The sequence below is a fragment of the Aphidius gifuensis genome, linkage group LG5, assembly GCF_014905175.1.
Source record: "Aphidius gifuensis isolate YNYX2018 linkage group LG5, ASM1490517v1, whole genome shotgun sequence".
Lineage (NCBI taxonomy): Eukaryota > Metazoa > Arthropoda > Insecta > Hymenoptera > Braconidae > Aphidius > Aphidius gifuensis.
The window spans coordinates 8,853,176-8,869,628 of record NC_057792.1 but is presented as its reverse complement, the minus strand read 5'-3'; the positions used below and the strand labels follow the sequence as shown (position 1 = coordinate 8,869,628).

The following is a 16,453-nucleotide window of genomic DNA, read 5'->3' as shown; positions in this document are numbered from 1 at the left end:
TACAATAATCTAGAAAAATCAAGAGGATGGAGGTCTAATATGATTTTTGTAGTATACCGTGTGACCAGATATTTAGACATTGTAATCATTAAAAAATACATTTAAAGACCTTCATCCTCTGATTTTTTTTTTCTAGATTATTGTAGATAATATAAACAATGTTTCTGAATTTTTCCAGAATTTTTCCATGTGGCTTTTCTATGCAAAAAAAAAAAATATTAAAAAAAAAAAAACTTGAAAATTTTTTTTTTGCATGGAATGCCACATGGAAAAATCCTAGAAAAATTCACAGACATTGTTAATATTGTCTACAACAATTTAGGAAAAAAAAATCAGAGGATAACATTTTATTATCCTGGTTAAAAGTTATAATAAGTTTTTATCAATCATTATAACGCGCCTGAGTACCACCTGGCGCTTCGCCCCTGGAAAAAAATATTCGGCTGCTAGAAGTGGCTGCCAAATTCAGTGTCATGACATACAGCCTTATTCATTTTTAGTTCATGTCTCGTGATCCATTTCTGCCCATATACTTTTATTTCAACCTCACGATCTCGTCAGGTATCCCGACCCGATTTGAATCTAAAACTTGAAACTAAGCATTACATCCTGATTCGATCTCGACTGGATTTTCTGATCCGCGCCGGATTCAAATTTTGTTCCCTGATCCTATACGGATCTGAACCTGACTGGTTGAATTAGGCAATCCTGTACTTTTTTAAAAAGGATATAATAATAAATCCTTCACAAGAATATCGTCATATTCACGATAATCTCGTAATATTGACAAAAGTATCGTCAAGAGTATCGCTGATAGTCACGACATCGACGATACGATACGATAATACACCTGACGATACGATAATATCGCACCTTAAGCCTAAGCTAGCACAACTTTCTTAATATTTGTTTAAGGAGGAATTAATTTCTCATTAATTGACCGATCAACATATGAAAATTTTTAGCGCAATTAATAAAACTCTGTTTCTAGTATATGTGTGATTTTTTTCAAGACTTTTTCATCATTTTTTCTATCCGAAAAAAATGGTTGAAATCTCCATAAGAGCCAATGTTAAATATTATTTTCAATAATTAATTACAAAAAATTTAACCGATCAACATAAGAAAATAATTATACCGTTGTATTCAGAATGAAAAGATCTACTTGTGTACAAAATTTCAGAACATTCTCATTATATTTAAAAAAAAAAGAGTAATTTCTGCATAACCTCTTTAAACTAAAAAAAGGTAAGCTCATTTTTATGGGCTTTTTTTTTGAGTTTTCATTTTATCTCAGTGGAATTTTTTTTAATATGATATTATTTCTCTCTATTATTTTTATAAAACGAAAGTTTCTTTACACTATTCCAATCACTATGAACGAAGGTGAGTATCCTTTTTAATTATTTTATATAAAAAAATTCAACTCTTTAATCCAAAAATCATTAAGGTAAGTGGATTTAGGTACCTTACCTTCAAAAATAGTTGTGAAATAATTTCAATAGATTTAAAATTATCAATAAATACTTACCAGCAAAAATATTAATTATTTTATTGTAACATTCATGTGTTATTTTTTTTTTTTTTTTATAATGTATATTTTTTTTAATTAAAATATCTTAAGAAAAAAAAACTTTTGCATCAATCTCTGCAAAATCTAACTGTTCTATAATATTGTTCATTTTTTTTATGTGTGAGTAATATATGAAAAGAAATATATATAGGATAAATGATCAAAAAAAAATAATATATAATTAGTAAATAAATACATCATATTGAATTCACAAACAATAAAAAATAACAAAATAATTAATATTTCTGCTGGTAACCCGAGACGAAATTTAAGTTCTCAATTTGACCTTATAGGACTGCTTCTATTGTTCTCAAGTTAAAATTTTAAATAATAGTCCTCAATTTGGCCTTCTTCACCTTATGTTAGGACGAAGAGGACAAAATGTGAGTTGTTTTGTGTTTTTTTTTTATTTTTAAAATTTTTCTGAAATAAAAAAAAAAAAAATACTCACCCTCGTTCATAGTGATTGGAATAGTGAAAAGAAACTTTCGTTTTATAAAAATAATGGAGGGAAATAATATCATATTAAAAAAAATTCCACTAAGATAAAATGAAAACCCATAAAAATGAGCCCACTTTTTTTTAGTTTAAACAAATATTTAAAAAGTTGTGCTAGCTTAGGCTTAAGGTAGCACAACAATCCACTTGAAAAAAAAAAATAATCCTAAAAAAAAAATTCCACTGAGATAGAATGAAAACTTAAAAAAGCCCATAAAAATGAGGCCACCATTTTTCAGTTAAAACAAATATTAACAAAGTTGTACTAGCTTAGGCTTAAGGTAGCACAACAATAAACTTTAAAAAAAAAATAATATTAAAAAAAAATTCACTAGGATAGAATGAAAACCTAAAAAAGGCCCATAAAAATGAGCCCACCTTTTTTTAGTTTGAACAAATATTGACAAAGTTGTGCTAGGTTAAGTTTGAGCTAGCACAACAATGCATATAAAAAAATCTATAACAGCCCAAAAATCGATATTACCACCCAAAAAAAAAGCCCGAAATTCCCATTATAGCCTTTTTTATTTGTGCCCATGTTGGTGAGCTAGCTTTATAGAGGTTAATATCGCGGCCACAGTAATTTTTATATTGCAAAATGTGTCTTCGTAAGAAAATTTTTTTTCAAGTTTTATAGTATAGTCATAAATTAACGAAATGTAGAGCAAGTTTAATTGTAATAGTTAATTGTAATAGTTCCTATTTTTTCAGTAAAGGTATTTATTTACAAAATATAATTGTTTTTTTGAATACATTTCAATATTTTTAATTGACTGTATTGAACAAAACCAAAACAGAACGAAACGAAAGACATTTAAAATTTCTTCTGAAACTTGCCGAAACCAAAACGGGACGAAACTTGCGATTTTTTAAATTTAACGAGACCGAAACGAAACTCTGATAACTTTCCCTTCGTTTCGTTTCGTGTCATCCGTACTTTTTAGTAACAAAAAATGTGTTTGCTTTTGGTCTGATGTCACATTTTTTGTCAAGTCCTTTGATCATATACGATGAAAAATAACAGTTGGATGAAGAAAGACTATTTTAAGACTTCGAGATTTCTAAGATGGAGATTTTTTATCTTGGGTCTTATATTATGGTATATTACCATGTAGCCTAGATGATCATATTATTATTGCTGGAAGTGTAGATGTAGTTTGTCATCGTCGATACATGACATCAAAGTAATGTGTATATGCAACATGAAAACCTTGATGCGATGTTTGTGTATCTTTCAAAAAATAATAATAATGTAAAACTATGTACATGCAAGTAAAAGTAACACAATAATGTTATGTGCATAAAAAAAATAAAAAAAAAGTAGTTGGCCTTGTTCCCAGTTTTTACAAATCAACCAGTATTTCATACCAACAACCTTATCCAGCGAAGACCACAACTAAGAAAGGCATTAAAACTTTTATATGTACAACTCTGATCATCCAGTTGTGTGGTGAAGTTGTTTTGATAACGATGTTAAGGATGATTCACATTCGGGTCTTCAGTCACCTAGCACTTGCGATTCGTCTGAATGAAGCCACAGAATATTTGCAGATCGAATTTCAGAGCATAGGGATCTGACCTATGGGCGGGGTTTAGTAGCACCTACACACACTCACCGTGTCCGTGTGCCAATATGGCGCATTCCAAATGGTTTTTGGCGCTCTATTCGAATAATAAATACAGTATTATTTGAGTGTTATATTTTTTATCATATTATTATGGATCATTTTTAATAAATTTTTCCTACAATAACAGACGGTCTACTGTTTCCAAGTTTTTGTTTTTGATTAGGCATTTATTGGGCTTTAAAAATATATGAAATATTCAATAAGAATTTTTTTCCAGTAAGATTGATACAATTCTCTACTGAACATATATATTTAGTTTTTTTTATACGCTCTGAAAAAAATACCAGCCCCGACATTCATTTTATAATTATCAATTTATTTATTGTTATCTATAATCATTATTATAATATTAAATCTGTATACGTATTTTGACACTTGACTACGACTCACACCACTCCACTATTTGTATGTGTTGGTATGTCCTGTATGTATTATATTATTGTTATGATTCCGACCATTTGGAAATAGTTTACTATTCGGCCACCAGATGCCATGGTGAGTAGGTCAGAACCCTATTGAACAACATTTTGCGCCGTAGTTAATAAAACGCCACTGTTGTTAACATATACCAGTTCGTTAACATACTGTACAACAACGTGAACATCATCAATGTGTCAACATATATGTTGACATCATAGAGGTCTACAAAACTTTGGTATGGCTCCTAAATTTCTTCGATGTAACTACAAATGACTACATATCACTACGAACTACTACATCAAACTACGAATGACTACACAAAATCACTACGAAAGTTGTAGTCAAAAAAGTACAAATACTACATAACTACACGTGACTACACCTAGACTACATGCTACTACACCATGACACGCCAATGAATAACCCCTCGATATGAACAGTATTGAAAAAAAAAATGTTTTACTGGTTGCGGTAATGGGTAAAAATAAGTATGTTTTGAAAAATAATTTTTTTAAGGGAGATTGGGACGTATTGAAGGAAATTATAAATATCGTTTTTTATTAGCTTTTTAGAGACAATTATTATTTTTTTTTTTTCTCAAGAACAATAACTTTAACTTTCTTCAGTCAACTAAAAAGTGTCGGCACTTGACATTTCTGAGTTCCTCATTAATTTTTGCTATAGCCCATTATAATTTTAACCACGCTGTTTTGTATTTGTTAGTGACACCTACAGGATTTCCGGGATAATCGAATTTTTACTATGGCACATTGTAAATTTTCAGAGGAACATTTTAATTTTGTCCACACCGACAGAGTAAAATTTTATAAATAGAAAGCGAAAAAAAAAAAAATTTTCTGCTATGGGGGTAAAAAATTTTTAGGCTGGATTACTTCAAGTTTTAAATTTGGCTTCCCAACAAAAAAACTTTTCAACCAAGAATCGAACCCAGACCACCTTGGTGATAAGCGAGTGCTTTATCGCGATGCCACATATCTTTTGGAAATCTGCAATAAAAATGTACATAAGAATACTACTTTTTTAATTTCAATTACTTTTCAGTTTTGACCGTACTTTTCCATCGATTTTCATACAAATCTATATAAGAGTAATCAGAATTTATTTTCCAACATATAAATATATAAGAACCGATGGAAAAGTACGGTTAAAACTGACTCAGTCATATTTTTAAGGTTGAAAGTAAATCGCATGGGTGGACGAAGTTTGGGCCTGAGAGGGTGCGCGCATCTACATATGGTCATAAAAAATATTTTCAGTGCCCCTCTGTCCAAAATATATTCACTATACTGACAGGTTCTTGGTAGTATGTGTGTGTCTATCTAGATAGACTACATACACATACTACCATAGTGATAGCCAAGAAACATGAGGCAGCACAACGAATAAAAGAGAGAGAATGACCGCTAATGATAGAAAATTTTGATTCTAATAATTGAATATCTTCTAAAATCCGAGGTAGAAAATGATCATTAAGAGCTTAAAAAATCCGTATTGTAAAGAAGTAAAAACTGATAGTACATTGAGAAAAATTGTATAGAAACTTTTTGAGCTACATAAGAAAATATGTGTTCAGACCCTATACCTACGTGTTAAAGTTGTCAACTTTGACATTAATTATCTGAAAAAAACCGAGGTACTAAAATCTGAAAAAAATCAACAAAATAGATAATTATTCTGGCTTTTATATAGGACCAAAAATTCGAAAATCGTATAGTTGGAAATTCTATTTACTTTCAACCTTAAGCATTATTGGCATTGAAAAAAATGACTACCTTAAAATTTTTTTTAGTAGTCATTTTGAGGCTTGAAACTATAATGACTAAAAACGTTTTTTTCGATGCTGGGCGATTGTTTTTACCGTCATAAGCAATCATAAATTTGGCATGGAGAATGACTCGTTTTAATACTTCAGTGCTCGTTGATGACTAAAAATTTAATCCCGGGATTTTTCTAATTTTTATTATCATTTTTTCATACTCAACGGAAATAGAAGTTTTAAAACCGATCAAACCATATATCTTTAAAAATTAACTGATGATAACTGATGATTCCAAATTTGTCGAAAAGACCTTGATACAAGAAAAAATAAGAAAAAAAAAAATACATGGATTTGCGTTCTCTTTTTTTGTTTTTTGCTGTATACTCATGTATTTCAAGGCTAACAGACAAGTCCAAATTTGTCCAAAAAAAACCTTGATACAAGAAAGAGTAAAAAAAAAAACGTTTATCAGTAGTTTTTTATATTAAACGTTATACAATCACCTTAGAGTACGATTCTACCCAAAATGTTTTTCGATGTATATATAAGAACGACAGCAACAACCGTAAAATATATACATCAGATAAGTTTAGTCATTGTAGTAGTATAAATAGGTCCGCATAAGTCCTGGTCAAGAGTTTCTACACTCAACAATTTTACGAAATTTGGTAGGATTTCCATGATTAAGGAGGTTATGCAGAAATTACTCTTTTTTTTAAAAATATAATGAGAATGTTCTGAAATTTTTTACACGAGTAGATCTTTTCATTCTGAATACAACGGTATAATTATTTTTTTATGTTGATCGGTTAAATTTTTTGTAATTAATTATTGAAAATAATATTTAACATTGGCTCTTATGGAGATTTCAACCATTTTTTTCGGATAGAAAAAATGATGAAAAAGTCTTGAAAAAAATCACACATATACTTGAAACCGAGTTTTATTAATTGCGCGAAAAATTTTCATATGTTGATCGGTCAATTAATGAGAAATTAATTATAAATTTTACAAAAATTAGATGTGGCAACGTATGGCATGTTCAAACACACACACATACCCGCAATCCCATATATTGTATACGGAGCGCAGGCGCTTTTCATTTTATTTTTTTACAGTGTAGCCAGATTTCAGTTTTGTCTGTGACGTCAGAAGCGCCCCGCAACACCCGCAATGAATTTGTGCATAACCTCCTTAAGCTTAAGTTTTCTTTTTTTTTTTCAATTGAAAGACACCGATTTCTTTCGATTCCGAACAGATTTCTCGGATTTACAGAAGATTTAAAATGATACTCTATAGATCTAAAAAAAAATCGTCAATATTTAAAAATTCATAATGTCATAACAAATAAAGAACAATAAAAAAAATTTTTTAGGTGTACTCTTCAATTTGTCGATTTTATCCTAACCAAATTTCGTAAGGTTCCTACCAATTTTTATTAGCGGCTTTTACATTTTTTAGGGTAATTATCTATAATTCTTTGATTTTTCGTTTTTTTTTTTATTTGGATTTTCAACAGTTTGATCAATCCATCGTGAGCAATATTTTTCAGTGGTCAACAAGCCTAACCTGTCTTCACTGGTTAAGACTTGAAATCGGCTAGTCCCAAGTTCGAGTCGAGATAAAATAAAGTTTTTTTATTTGTCAAATACTTATCGCTGCATTTGTAAAAAAAAACTTATTTTTTTTTTTAAATAATTTTATACTGGGTAAATATTGAACTATGAGGATTATGTAAATTATAATCTTGATAAAAATAAATGCGTTTTGACTATCTGTTACGTGTATTTCAGGCTAGACCATCGAACATACTTCCGTATATTTTTTAAAATTTTTGTTGTTCAATTGTAATAAAATATCCAAAACCACCATGAGTCTTGGGTAGTATTGTTAAAAAAAATGATCTTAGCTTGGTCTTGCGTGATGCCCCAATATTTGCTGTTTCGATATATTACTGAGTAGTAAATGTAATTGATCATTTTTTGAAGACTCAAAATATTTAGTCGTCCGATAATCAACCTATTCAAATTTTTTTATCAAACATTTAATAATGATAGTAATATTGGATGAAAATAATCATTCACTATTAATTTTTTTTTTCTCTTTGTATTACATAACTTATCAGTGTTATTATTAAACGCAATATCAAATGACACGCGAGTTGCAGCTGAAAGTCTGAAACTGATTGAACATATGCATGAAACAAAGTAACCAAAAAAAATTCTAATACCGATTCGAAAGTTTTTTTAAAATAGTACAATCGGTACTGATACATTCTGAATAAATAAGAATTCATAAAAAGATGTACATAAAAAGGTTATTGAAACAAAAAAAAAAAAGTAGCATTTTTAATACAATAAGTTCAAGAGACGGTAGATGAAATTTCTCACTTGCAGTGATTACTTAATGACTAAAAAAAAGTGATTGTACCATTTGAAAGCTTATTGTTTGATCAAGGACGCAGATAAAATCTTATCATTTCAAGTGAAACAAACAAAACAATGCATCAATTACAAATTTCACAGAAAATAAATAAATTGAATTATTACGAAAATAAATATTAATGTACTAATTAAAATAAAATCCATGAATTATCTAAATTCACAATACAATATTGCAATCACTGGAATGTGTTGAATAAATATTTTATCCCGTTATTTTTTTTTTTTTTTAAATCAAAAAAATATATTTATTAATGATTCATAACGAAGTCAATTTAGAATTGTGTACATCATTTTGAGTCTTACGGATGATTTTGCATGACACGAGCAGGTTTCACAAACCGATTGCAACCGAACGCATCGATTGAAAAAAATAAAATAAACAAGTACCAAAAAACAAGCGAGAATTTGAGAAAATCAGAAAGTAAAAGAACAAAATAAATACGTAGAGAAAAGAAAGGGAAAAAAGAGGATATGAACACGCATGAGTGCACGCACATTGGATTGGACACACCGTGGGAAAAGTTGCCGGTAGACACTATACGGATGCTACAGAGACGTGCGACGCAATCGCGCATCAGTCATTTCTTAATAACATAATATGAATTTTTTACAACAAACAAACCTATGAAATTATTTGTTTTTCTTAGTAATGTAGAAAAAAATAATAAAATTGCACTGTCATTTTTACTACAAAAATTTTGGTTTCTTATTTTTCAAGTTACCTTTAAGTCATGCTCAATTGTGCTTAAACTGTTTGAAAAATAAAAACAACTGTTATTTACACAAAAATTATATTATCACTGTACACATATGAAGGTCACGATACAATGAAGCTAATTTTTTTTAATATTAAAAAACTAAGTTATAAACAAAAAAAAAAATAAAACACTTTGTACAAGCTGGTACGCGTGAGAAACAACGACTGAATCAGTAATTACGGAAATGCACTGAAATGCTACGAGTTGCTGGCGTTCAACGTTTCACGGAACCATGGAAGTATTAAGTGAATAAAGACGAGTAGGGTTGTTAATTTACCGGTGTTTTATATTTTGAACGCTTTTAACCGGATTTTTGACTGGTAAAAAATCATTTATGACAAAAAAGGCGGAGTTTACCACAACCAATCAATGTTAGCGCGGGTGATTTGAAATATTTTATTTCATTTTCATTGTAAATGCACGAATTAATAGAAAGTTGTTCATTAGTATTATATAAATTATAATAAAAATATTTAACTTTTTTTAAGAAAACATTTTTTTTTAAATAATCGGTTTTTTTTCAGGTAGAGTTATAAAACTGTAGTGCTTATTTTTGGCAAGAATATAGGTCACTAGTCTTCTTGGCCTAGACAGAAACTGACGTCACTGTTCTCTCATCAAGTTTGCTTGACAGGCGCATGTACATGAAAGTGAAAAAAAATAAATACACATAAATACACCTAATAGGTGCTTTCTTTTGTGTATTTATTTTTTTGCCTATTTATTTTTGCGCATGCGCAGTTGAATGCACAATCAGCAAAAAGTCAGTTTGCAGCTGCGTAAGACATGAGGGGTTGGATCGGCTATGTTTTAATTCTTATTTTTCAAGAATTATTTGCTCGACGCCACTGTTCTCTCCTTAAGTTTGCACCACTTGCGCATGTGCATGATCATGCGCATTAGGATGAAAAAAAATAAATACACAAAAGAAAGCACCTAATAAGTGTTCAGGAATAAGTTGGAAAAAAAATAAACCACAGAAAAAAAGCACTTAAGGTTCGTTCAGAAACTCATTGATTCGGATCTTCAAGATGGTGGACATAGGCGCTCATCTAAATTGCTGGGGTACGTTCCAAAACCTGGTTCGGTTCGGTATATCAAGATGGCAGCGATTCAAATCAAGTATATGAAAATTTTAAACACCCCTATAAACTTTTCTATATTAGTGTCAGTTGATGTATTGTTAGTAGAGGAAGGAGAATAATATTAGGTGCGTTCTTTCGTCAATTTTTTGTTGACGCATCATGACCGCGCATTTGCGCAAAAGCTGAAAAAGCACGTAAGTTTTTAATTGTTTGTAAGTGTGAGTAACGCACACATGTATACTTTAAAAATTTTACTTGATTCTACGACTTTTGCGCAAATCATGATATGCGCAACAAAATTGACAAAGCTATATTAGTTAATTATTTTTTATTCTCACCAATAATAAGTATAAGTGATAAACTTATTATTGCGATAAAAAAATGGCAAAAAAAAACACTGAAATCCGCCATCTTGATATACCGAACCGAACGAAGGTTTTGGAACGTACCCCTGCAGTCCAATTCACAGGGCATTACAATTTAGGGTTTTTTCCTCCACTGGCGGCGCTTGTAGAGCTTTTGTATGTGAAATTCATGGTAGAAGGTGCACAGGTATGGCAGTGGGTGCATTCCTTTAATAAAAAATTTTTTTTCGTTTTGCAATTTCGCCCTGTAATACCGGCCAAAATTTTATAGGAAAAAGTTGTTTCTTGTAGTGGCAGTACTGGCACATGACATTATTTTTTTTGGCTTCCAATTAATAGATGGATAACTGTTCAATGTTTATATCAAACTGAAATAAATAGAAAATTGACTTGTTGTGATTCTTTGCTATTGTCACATAGCTCGTACCACACATTATCGTAAACTGTAAAGCCTGGAATATTGCATAGAGAAATTTATCACTTTTGTCGTTGTTTCTGTTTCTAGTTTTTAGTCGGTATTACAGGGCGAAATTGCAAAACGAAAAAAAATTTTTTATTAAAGGAATGCACCCAGTAGTCCATGCTTTTTTCGTCGCGTTCTGCGCAGCCTCATTTTTTCAACCAATCAAGAACGCGCCATCGAGCTGTTTTGCTTTTCTTTCTAACACGCAATCTCTATTATAAGATCCTCTCTCTCTAACATACTGTTTTGACAACTATTTTTTATATTGTTGTAAATACTAATAAATATATGTGGAGCATGTTTATAAAAAATCAAAAAAATAAAAAAACCAAGACAGTTTAACAAATAAATTATAATGTTTTCATTGTTGTTGTTTTTTTTGATGCCACAAACAATAGAGGTTGTGTTGTATTTATTATACTTGGATTCATTTATTTAATAGAAATAATTAATTTTTATTATTGATGTATGTGAATCATTATAAAATATACCAAATCTAGTTGAATAAATATGATAACTTTTGAAAAATTTAAAAAAAACTTGAAAATTTTCTTAACAAATTTGTATCGCGCGCGCATAAAGTCTTCCATTTTTGTGGCGAGAAGGCGACCTTTTGATTGGTCGATTCACAGCGGCCAAACCAGGCTGCGCACTGCCATACCTGTAGTATTTCTACCATGTGTGAAATCTATTTTTAAAAAATTTTACAAGCGCCATCACCGGCAAAAAAAAGCCCTAAATTGTAAAAAATTTGCCCTGTGAATTGGACTGCGGGGCTGGATCACCGCCATCTTGAAGATCCGAAAAAATGAGATTTACTAAACGGCCCCCAGTTAGGGCTCAAACTCACGACAAGCAAGAGGTGCTTTCTTTTGTGTGTCACTTGGAAGCCCGGAAGCGGCGCAGTAAACAAAAAATATAGGAATAAAATAAACTTAAAAGTTACTGGAGGTTACTGTAGATTGTAAACAACAAAAATAGCCGTATTGCAATATGCCACAAGGGGTGCATTCCTTTAAAAAAAAATTTTTTTTCGCTCTGCAATTTTGCCCTGTAAGACCGACTAAAAACTAGAAACAGAAACAACGACAAAAGAGATAAAATTCTCTATGCAATATTCCAGACTTTACAGTTTACGATAATGTGTGGTACGACCTATGTGACAATAACAAACAATCACAACAAGTCAATTTTCTATTTATTTCAGTTTGATATAAACATTGAACAGTTGTTATTCATCTAATAATTCGAAGCCAAAAAAAATAATGTCATGTGTCAGTACTGCCACTACAAGAAACAGCTTTTTCCTATAAAATTTTGGCCGGTATTACAGGGCGAAATTGCAAAACGAAAAAAAAATTTTTATTAAAGGAATGCACCCCTGTTCTCTTTTTTTCATGACTCTATGGTTCAACCGCATGATTTACTTCATTTTATTAAAAAAAAGAGCACTAGATAGCTATTATACATTTGATGTAGTATTATACGTATAATTGTATGATACTCCAAATGTCGTCGATTTATCCGATTTACCCATCACTGAGAGAAACGCATAGATTAAAGTATTAAACTGGATTAAACTGTGCGCGAATGACTGATCATCAGTCACTGATGTGACGCAGTGTTGCCGCAGGAGGTACAGTTGTACTTTTCGAGGTACGTTTTTGAAACGCCAGTACAAAAGTACGCCTTTTTTTTTGGGAGTACGTTTTCGTTTTTTCTTAAAAATTTCTTGAGCTAATCAAATTGTATAGTATGCGCACGCGCGCGCTCAATGTAAACGGAGGTAAACCCTGTAAAATGTATATAAACACTGTATAAGAGTCTTAATTAATGCTACCGTATATGTTTTTTGTTATTTTTGTTTATTTTTAGCACAAGAAATATAATGACTTATTCTTTCAAAAATAATTCGATACTCAAGTATTACCATTGTTATTGTAGACTTTGAAAAAAATATTAAAAATTTTTCTAATAACGTTAAAAAAAAAATGAATGATGTTTTTATTGTTTTTGCTTCAATAAAATTTCCTATAGACTAGCTCTTGTCGGCCATTTTTTTAAAAAAGTACATTTTTTTGCCAGGAGGTACGTTTTTCTATTTTTTGAGGTACATTCACAAATTTGTCTGCGGCAACACTGATGTGACGTCTGACGTGAATGTCTTATGTCCCCCTGGTATTTCGTATTCTTGGTTTTGTTGTTATACCTACTTTTTTTTCTTTTTTAGTCAATAACAGTCAATTGCAGTCAATAATATTTTATCACTATAATTTTTCTACAATAATTGTCAGTTTTAAAGACAGACGGGATAATTAGTTGATTTAGTTTATTTATTGCTTGATTATTCGGGTCAGTTTTTATGTATATTCCTACTAATAATGAAATCAAATGAAATATAAAAAGTCAACATAACCAAACATCATTGTTTACGTTAATTTTGCTTTTTATTGTTGTTTAGAATGATAGAGATGCAGTTAAAAAAAGTTGAACTCCATGCTGATGTATACATGACATGCATGCAACATGCATTGTCTACTGAAAACTACGAAGTTATGGGACTTTTGATTGGCAATGTAACTTTTATTATTTTTCAATTACGTAAAACTATAATGTTTGTATTTGTTATTGTTTCTTTATCTAATATTATTTATTATATTTTGTTGTCAGTCAGAGAATGGAATTGCAAATATATCAGCCGTAGTTATATTGAAACGACTAGATAAAAAAAAAGACAGAGTTGAAATATCTGATGAACAGTTGTTAAAAGCTGCTGCAGATGCTGAAAGACTTGCAAGCGAACTTAACAGACCAATGAGAGTGATAGGTTGGTATCATTCACATCCTCACATAACAGTTTTTCCATCTCATGTTGGTAAGTACAACAAAAATAATTATCTATAGGTATATATATTACTTTTTTTATTCTATCTACTTTTTTTTTTGTTTAGATGTTGGAACACAAGCTACTTATCAGACAATGGATGCTGGTTTCGTCGGTCTTATTTTTTCAGTATTTTCCGAAGCTAAAGATACAAAAGTACATGTCAAATAATATATTTAAAGTTGAAAGGTCATTTTGCAATATTTTTTTTCATTATTAAAAAAAAATTTTTTTAGGAACAAGAAGTAGTTGTTACATGCTTCCAATCGCATAATAACAAAAGTATAGAAATACCACTAGAAATTATCTATGAACAAGAAATATCAGAGTTGTGTTTAAATGTAATTCTTAATTAAAATTATTTTCTTTATATTGTGTTGGCTGATAAAACGATTTTGTTTATAACAATTACTATTTTTCAGACTATGGTTGAACTGCCAAAGATTCTTGTTGAAGAAGAAGAAAAATCCTGTGGAAAACATCCGGATATTTTGGCATCGATTCTAAATGATGCAGGTAATATATAATTATTAAAATTATACATACATAATTGAGTGCAATTACAATAAATACAATACAATTAATTTTCTTTTAGTTAAAACAAGAGCACTGATTCATATCACAGATACAATTACGAAGCCACTATTGCAAACATTTGAGAATCGAATAAAACTTAACAAAATTCGAGCTGAATATTTACGCAAACAGCTATCCGAATTGAAAACAATGAATACTAACTAGCATAAAAAATGTTTTCGAAATAAAGCTAGGTGCAAAGAAAAAAGTTATTCTACAATTTATTGTTAATAAAAAAAATAAACTAAAATAAAAAATCTTGAAAAGCGGGTAAATATGTTTATTTATTATTTATTTCCGGGTAGTTATATTCATTCATAAATAGCTACACTTTTTGAATTAATTATTCTTTATTGAAATATATTAAATAATCAATAACTGGTCAGATTCTTGACCACTTATTTTTTATCAGCTACAGTTGACAGTATCAGAATGCACAATACAGATAATGAAATAAAATACAATCAATCTACGTAAGAAAAAACAAGGTGAATGATGCATATGAGACTTGTCAATAATTCAAGCGCATGAGTTGCTCATCTCAGATTAATTGTGATCGAAAAAAAAAATAATAAATTCAATCTTGCCAAATCAGGACATGCCCTGATAGCAGATAAAATTTCGCATATAGTAATCCTAGTTACTATATAATAACTTTTTTTTGTATTGGTACAAAATTTTGCACTTACTGTCAGTTTTTAGCGCTAGACAATGTAAAATTTTGGTTCTTGTTGAAATAAAATATTTGAAATAAAAAGTCCATAGATATAAATTTGGAGTACATATTAAAATACATAATATCAACACTTTGCGAGTGAATGAATTATGATCGTTTGATACACACATGCAAACGGAAGTGCTGAGTAGGGATGCGCAATGGACAGAAATCGATGATCCGCACATTGTAACAATTAAAAAGTTAAAATATTTTTTAAAAATTAATCTAACAACTTCCAATGCGTTTTTTTTTGCATATTATAATTCTCAAAAGGATTATCTATCGATCGCAAAAAAGAAAAAAGTTGGAAAGTTTCAAAAGTTTAGGCTGCCTGCACCTCTAAATTTTAATTAATTAATAATTTAGTAATTTGATAAAATAAATCGCATGTGTTTCATTACTTAAGGTTGATTCTGGAAATCTGAAATCGCAACAGATTTTTTTTTTTTTTATCTTATGTTTAAATGAAATAATTATCTACATTGTCAATTTTTTTCAATTTTTTTTTGTGTGGTTTTTTTGAGATATTTACTGTCAAAGTTGACAACTTAAACACGCAAAGTATAGGCGGTACATCATATTTTTATTAATAACTTTTTCAAAACGCAACAGAAAACGTTAAATTTCTATCAGTTTGTAGTGCTAGAAAAGACAAATTTTTGATATAAATTTTTAGTATTTCGTCTGTTGCGTTTTAAAAATAAATAAATTTAAAATTCAAAAATTTCGCGAGAAACGCAGCACACAGGCATGAACACAAGCATGGTTTCAGTGTACGACGTAAACTTTGTTTGCTAGTGTCATGGAGTTTAACAAGGAGGGTAATCTCTAGCTTTATCTTTTTCTTAGACACTGCTTGTCCTTGGTGTTTATTTTATTAAAATAAATTGCTTTAATTTTATTTGTTAAATAAATAATGTATTATTGAGTTGAATTATTTTTTTACAGAAAAGAATACTCGAACTGAGCCACACAAAAAAAAAAAAATATAAACAAAAACAACATGTGACTTTGGGCACTCGTCCCACTAGCGTCATCACCGGCAGAAAAACGTACTGACTTGCTCCATTCTGTGAGCTTCAGTGAAATTCGAGAGATTACCCTCCTTATACACCTCCATGGCTAGTGTGTTGCCGCGCACACACATACTACTAAAGAACTTAGCAGAACTTAGTTTTTTCATCAGTGGCGCCACAAAAAATTTTAGGACACGGGAATAAAAAATAGCGTTATTGATATACGGGCCCTTCGTGGCATAAAT

At 30.1% G+C, this 16,453-nt stretch overlaps 2 protein-coding genes across 7 annotated transcripts in view; one reads left to right on the top strand and one right to left on the bottom strand.

The window, feature by feature from the left end:
* LOC122857489 (MICAL-like protein 1) overlaps positions 1-9,360 on the bottom strand; it is a 36,378-nt gene extending 27,018 nt beyond the window's left edge. Inside the window, exon 1 of one of the 2 annotated variants that reach the window (XM_044159674.1) lies at positions 9,066-9,360. The gene's annotated coding sequence lies outside the window, so the exon portion shown is untranslated. The other variant, XM_044159676.1, reaches the window with a different exon arrangement.
* Positions 9,361-12,559: 3,199 nt separating this feature from the next.
* Positions 12,560-14,740, top strand: LOC122857507 (lys-63-specific deubiquitinase BRCC36-like). Of its 5 annotated transcripts, none has more exons than XM_044159715.1 (7): positions 12,560-12,670; positions 13,476-13,590; positions 13,685-13,889; positions 13,966-14,054; positions 14,135-14,239; positions 14,321-14,414; positions 14,494-14,740. In XM_044159715.1, the coding sequence occupies exons 2-7, from the start codon at positions 13,477-13,479 to the stop codon at positions 14,637-14,639; spliced, it is 753 nt and encodes a 250-aa protein (XP_044015650.1). In that variant the 5' UTR covers positions 12,560-12,670; position 13,476; the 3' UTR covers positions 14,640-14,740. The 5 variants fall into 5 exon arrangements, with proteins under 5 accessions (XP_044015650.1, XP_044015649.1, XP_044015653.1 ...); XM_044159714.1 differs by lacking the exon at positions 12,560-12,670 and adding an exon at positions 12,804-13,102; XM_044159718.1 differs by lacking the exon at positions 12,560-12,670 and adding an exon at positions 13,123-13,366 and having other exon boundaries at positions 13,685-13,841.
* Positions 14,741-16,453: the final 1,713 nt, after the last annotated feature.

Excerpts from the sequence above, each read along its gene's own strand:
- LOC122857507 (XM_044159715.1), top strand. The coding sequence starts at position 13,477 with ATGATAGAGATGCAGTTAAAAAAAGTTGAACTCCATGCTGATGTATAC. Across the intron at positions 13,890-13,965 it reads AGTTTTTCCATCTCATGTTG|ATGTTGGAACACAAGCTACT; the intron begins GTAAGTACAACA and ends TTTTTTGTTTAG. Across the intron at positions 14,240-14,320 it reads TATCAGAGTTGTGTTTAAAT|ACTATGGTTGAACTGCCAAA; the intron begins GTAATTCTTAAT and ends ACTATTTTTCAG.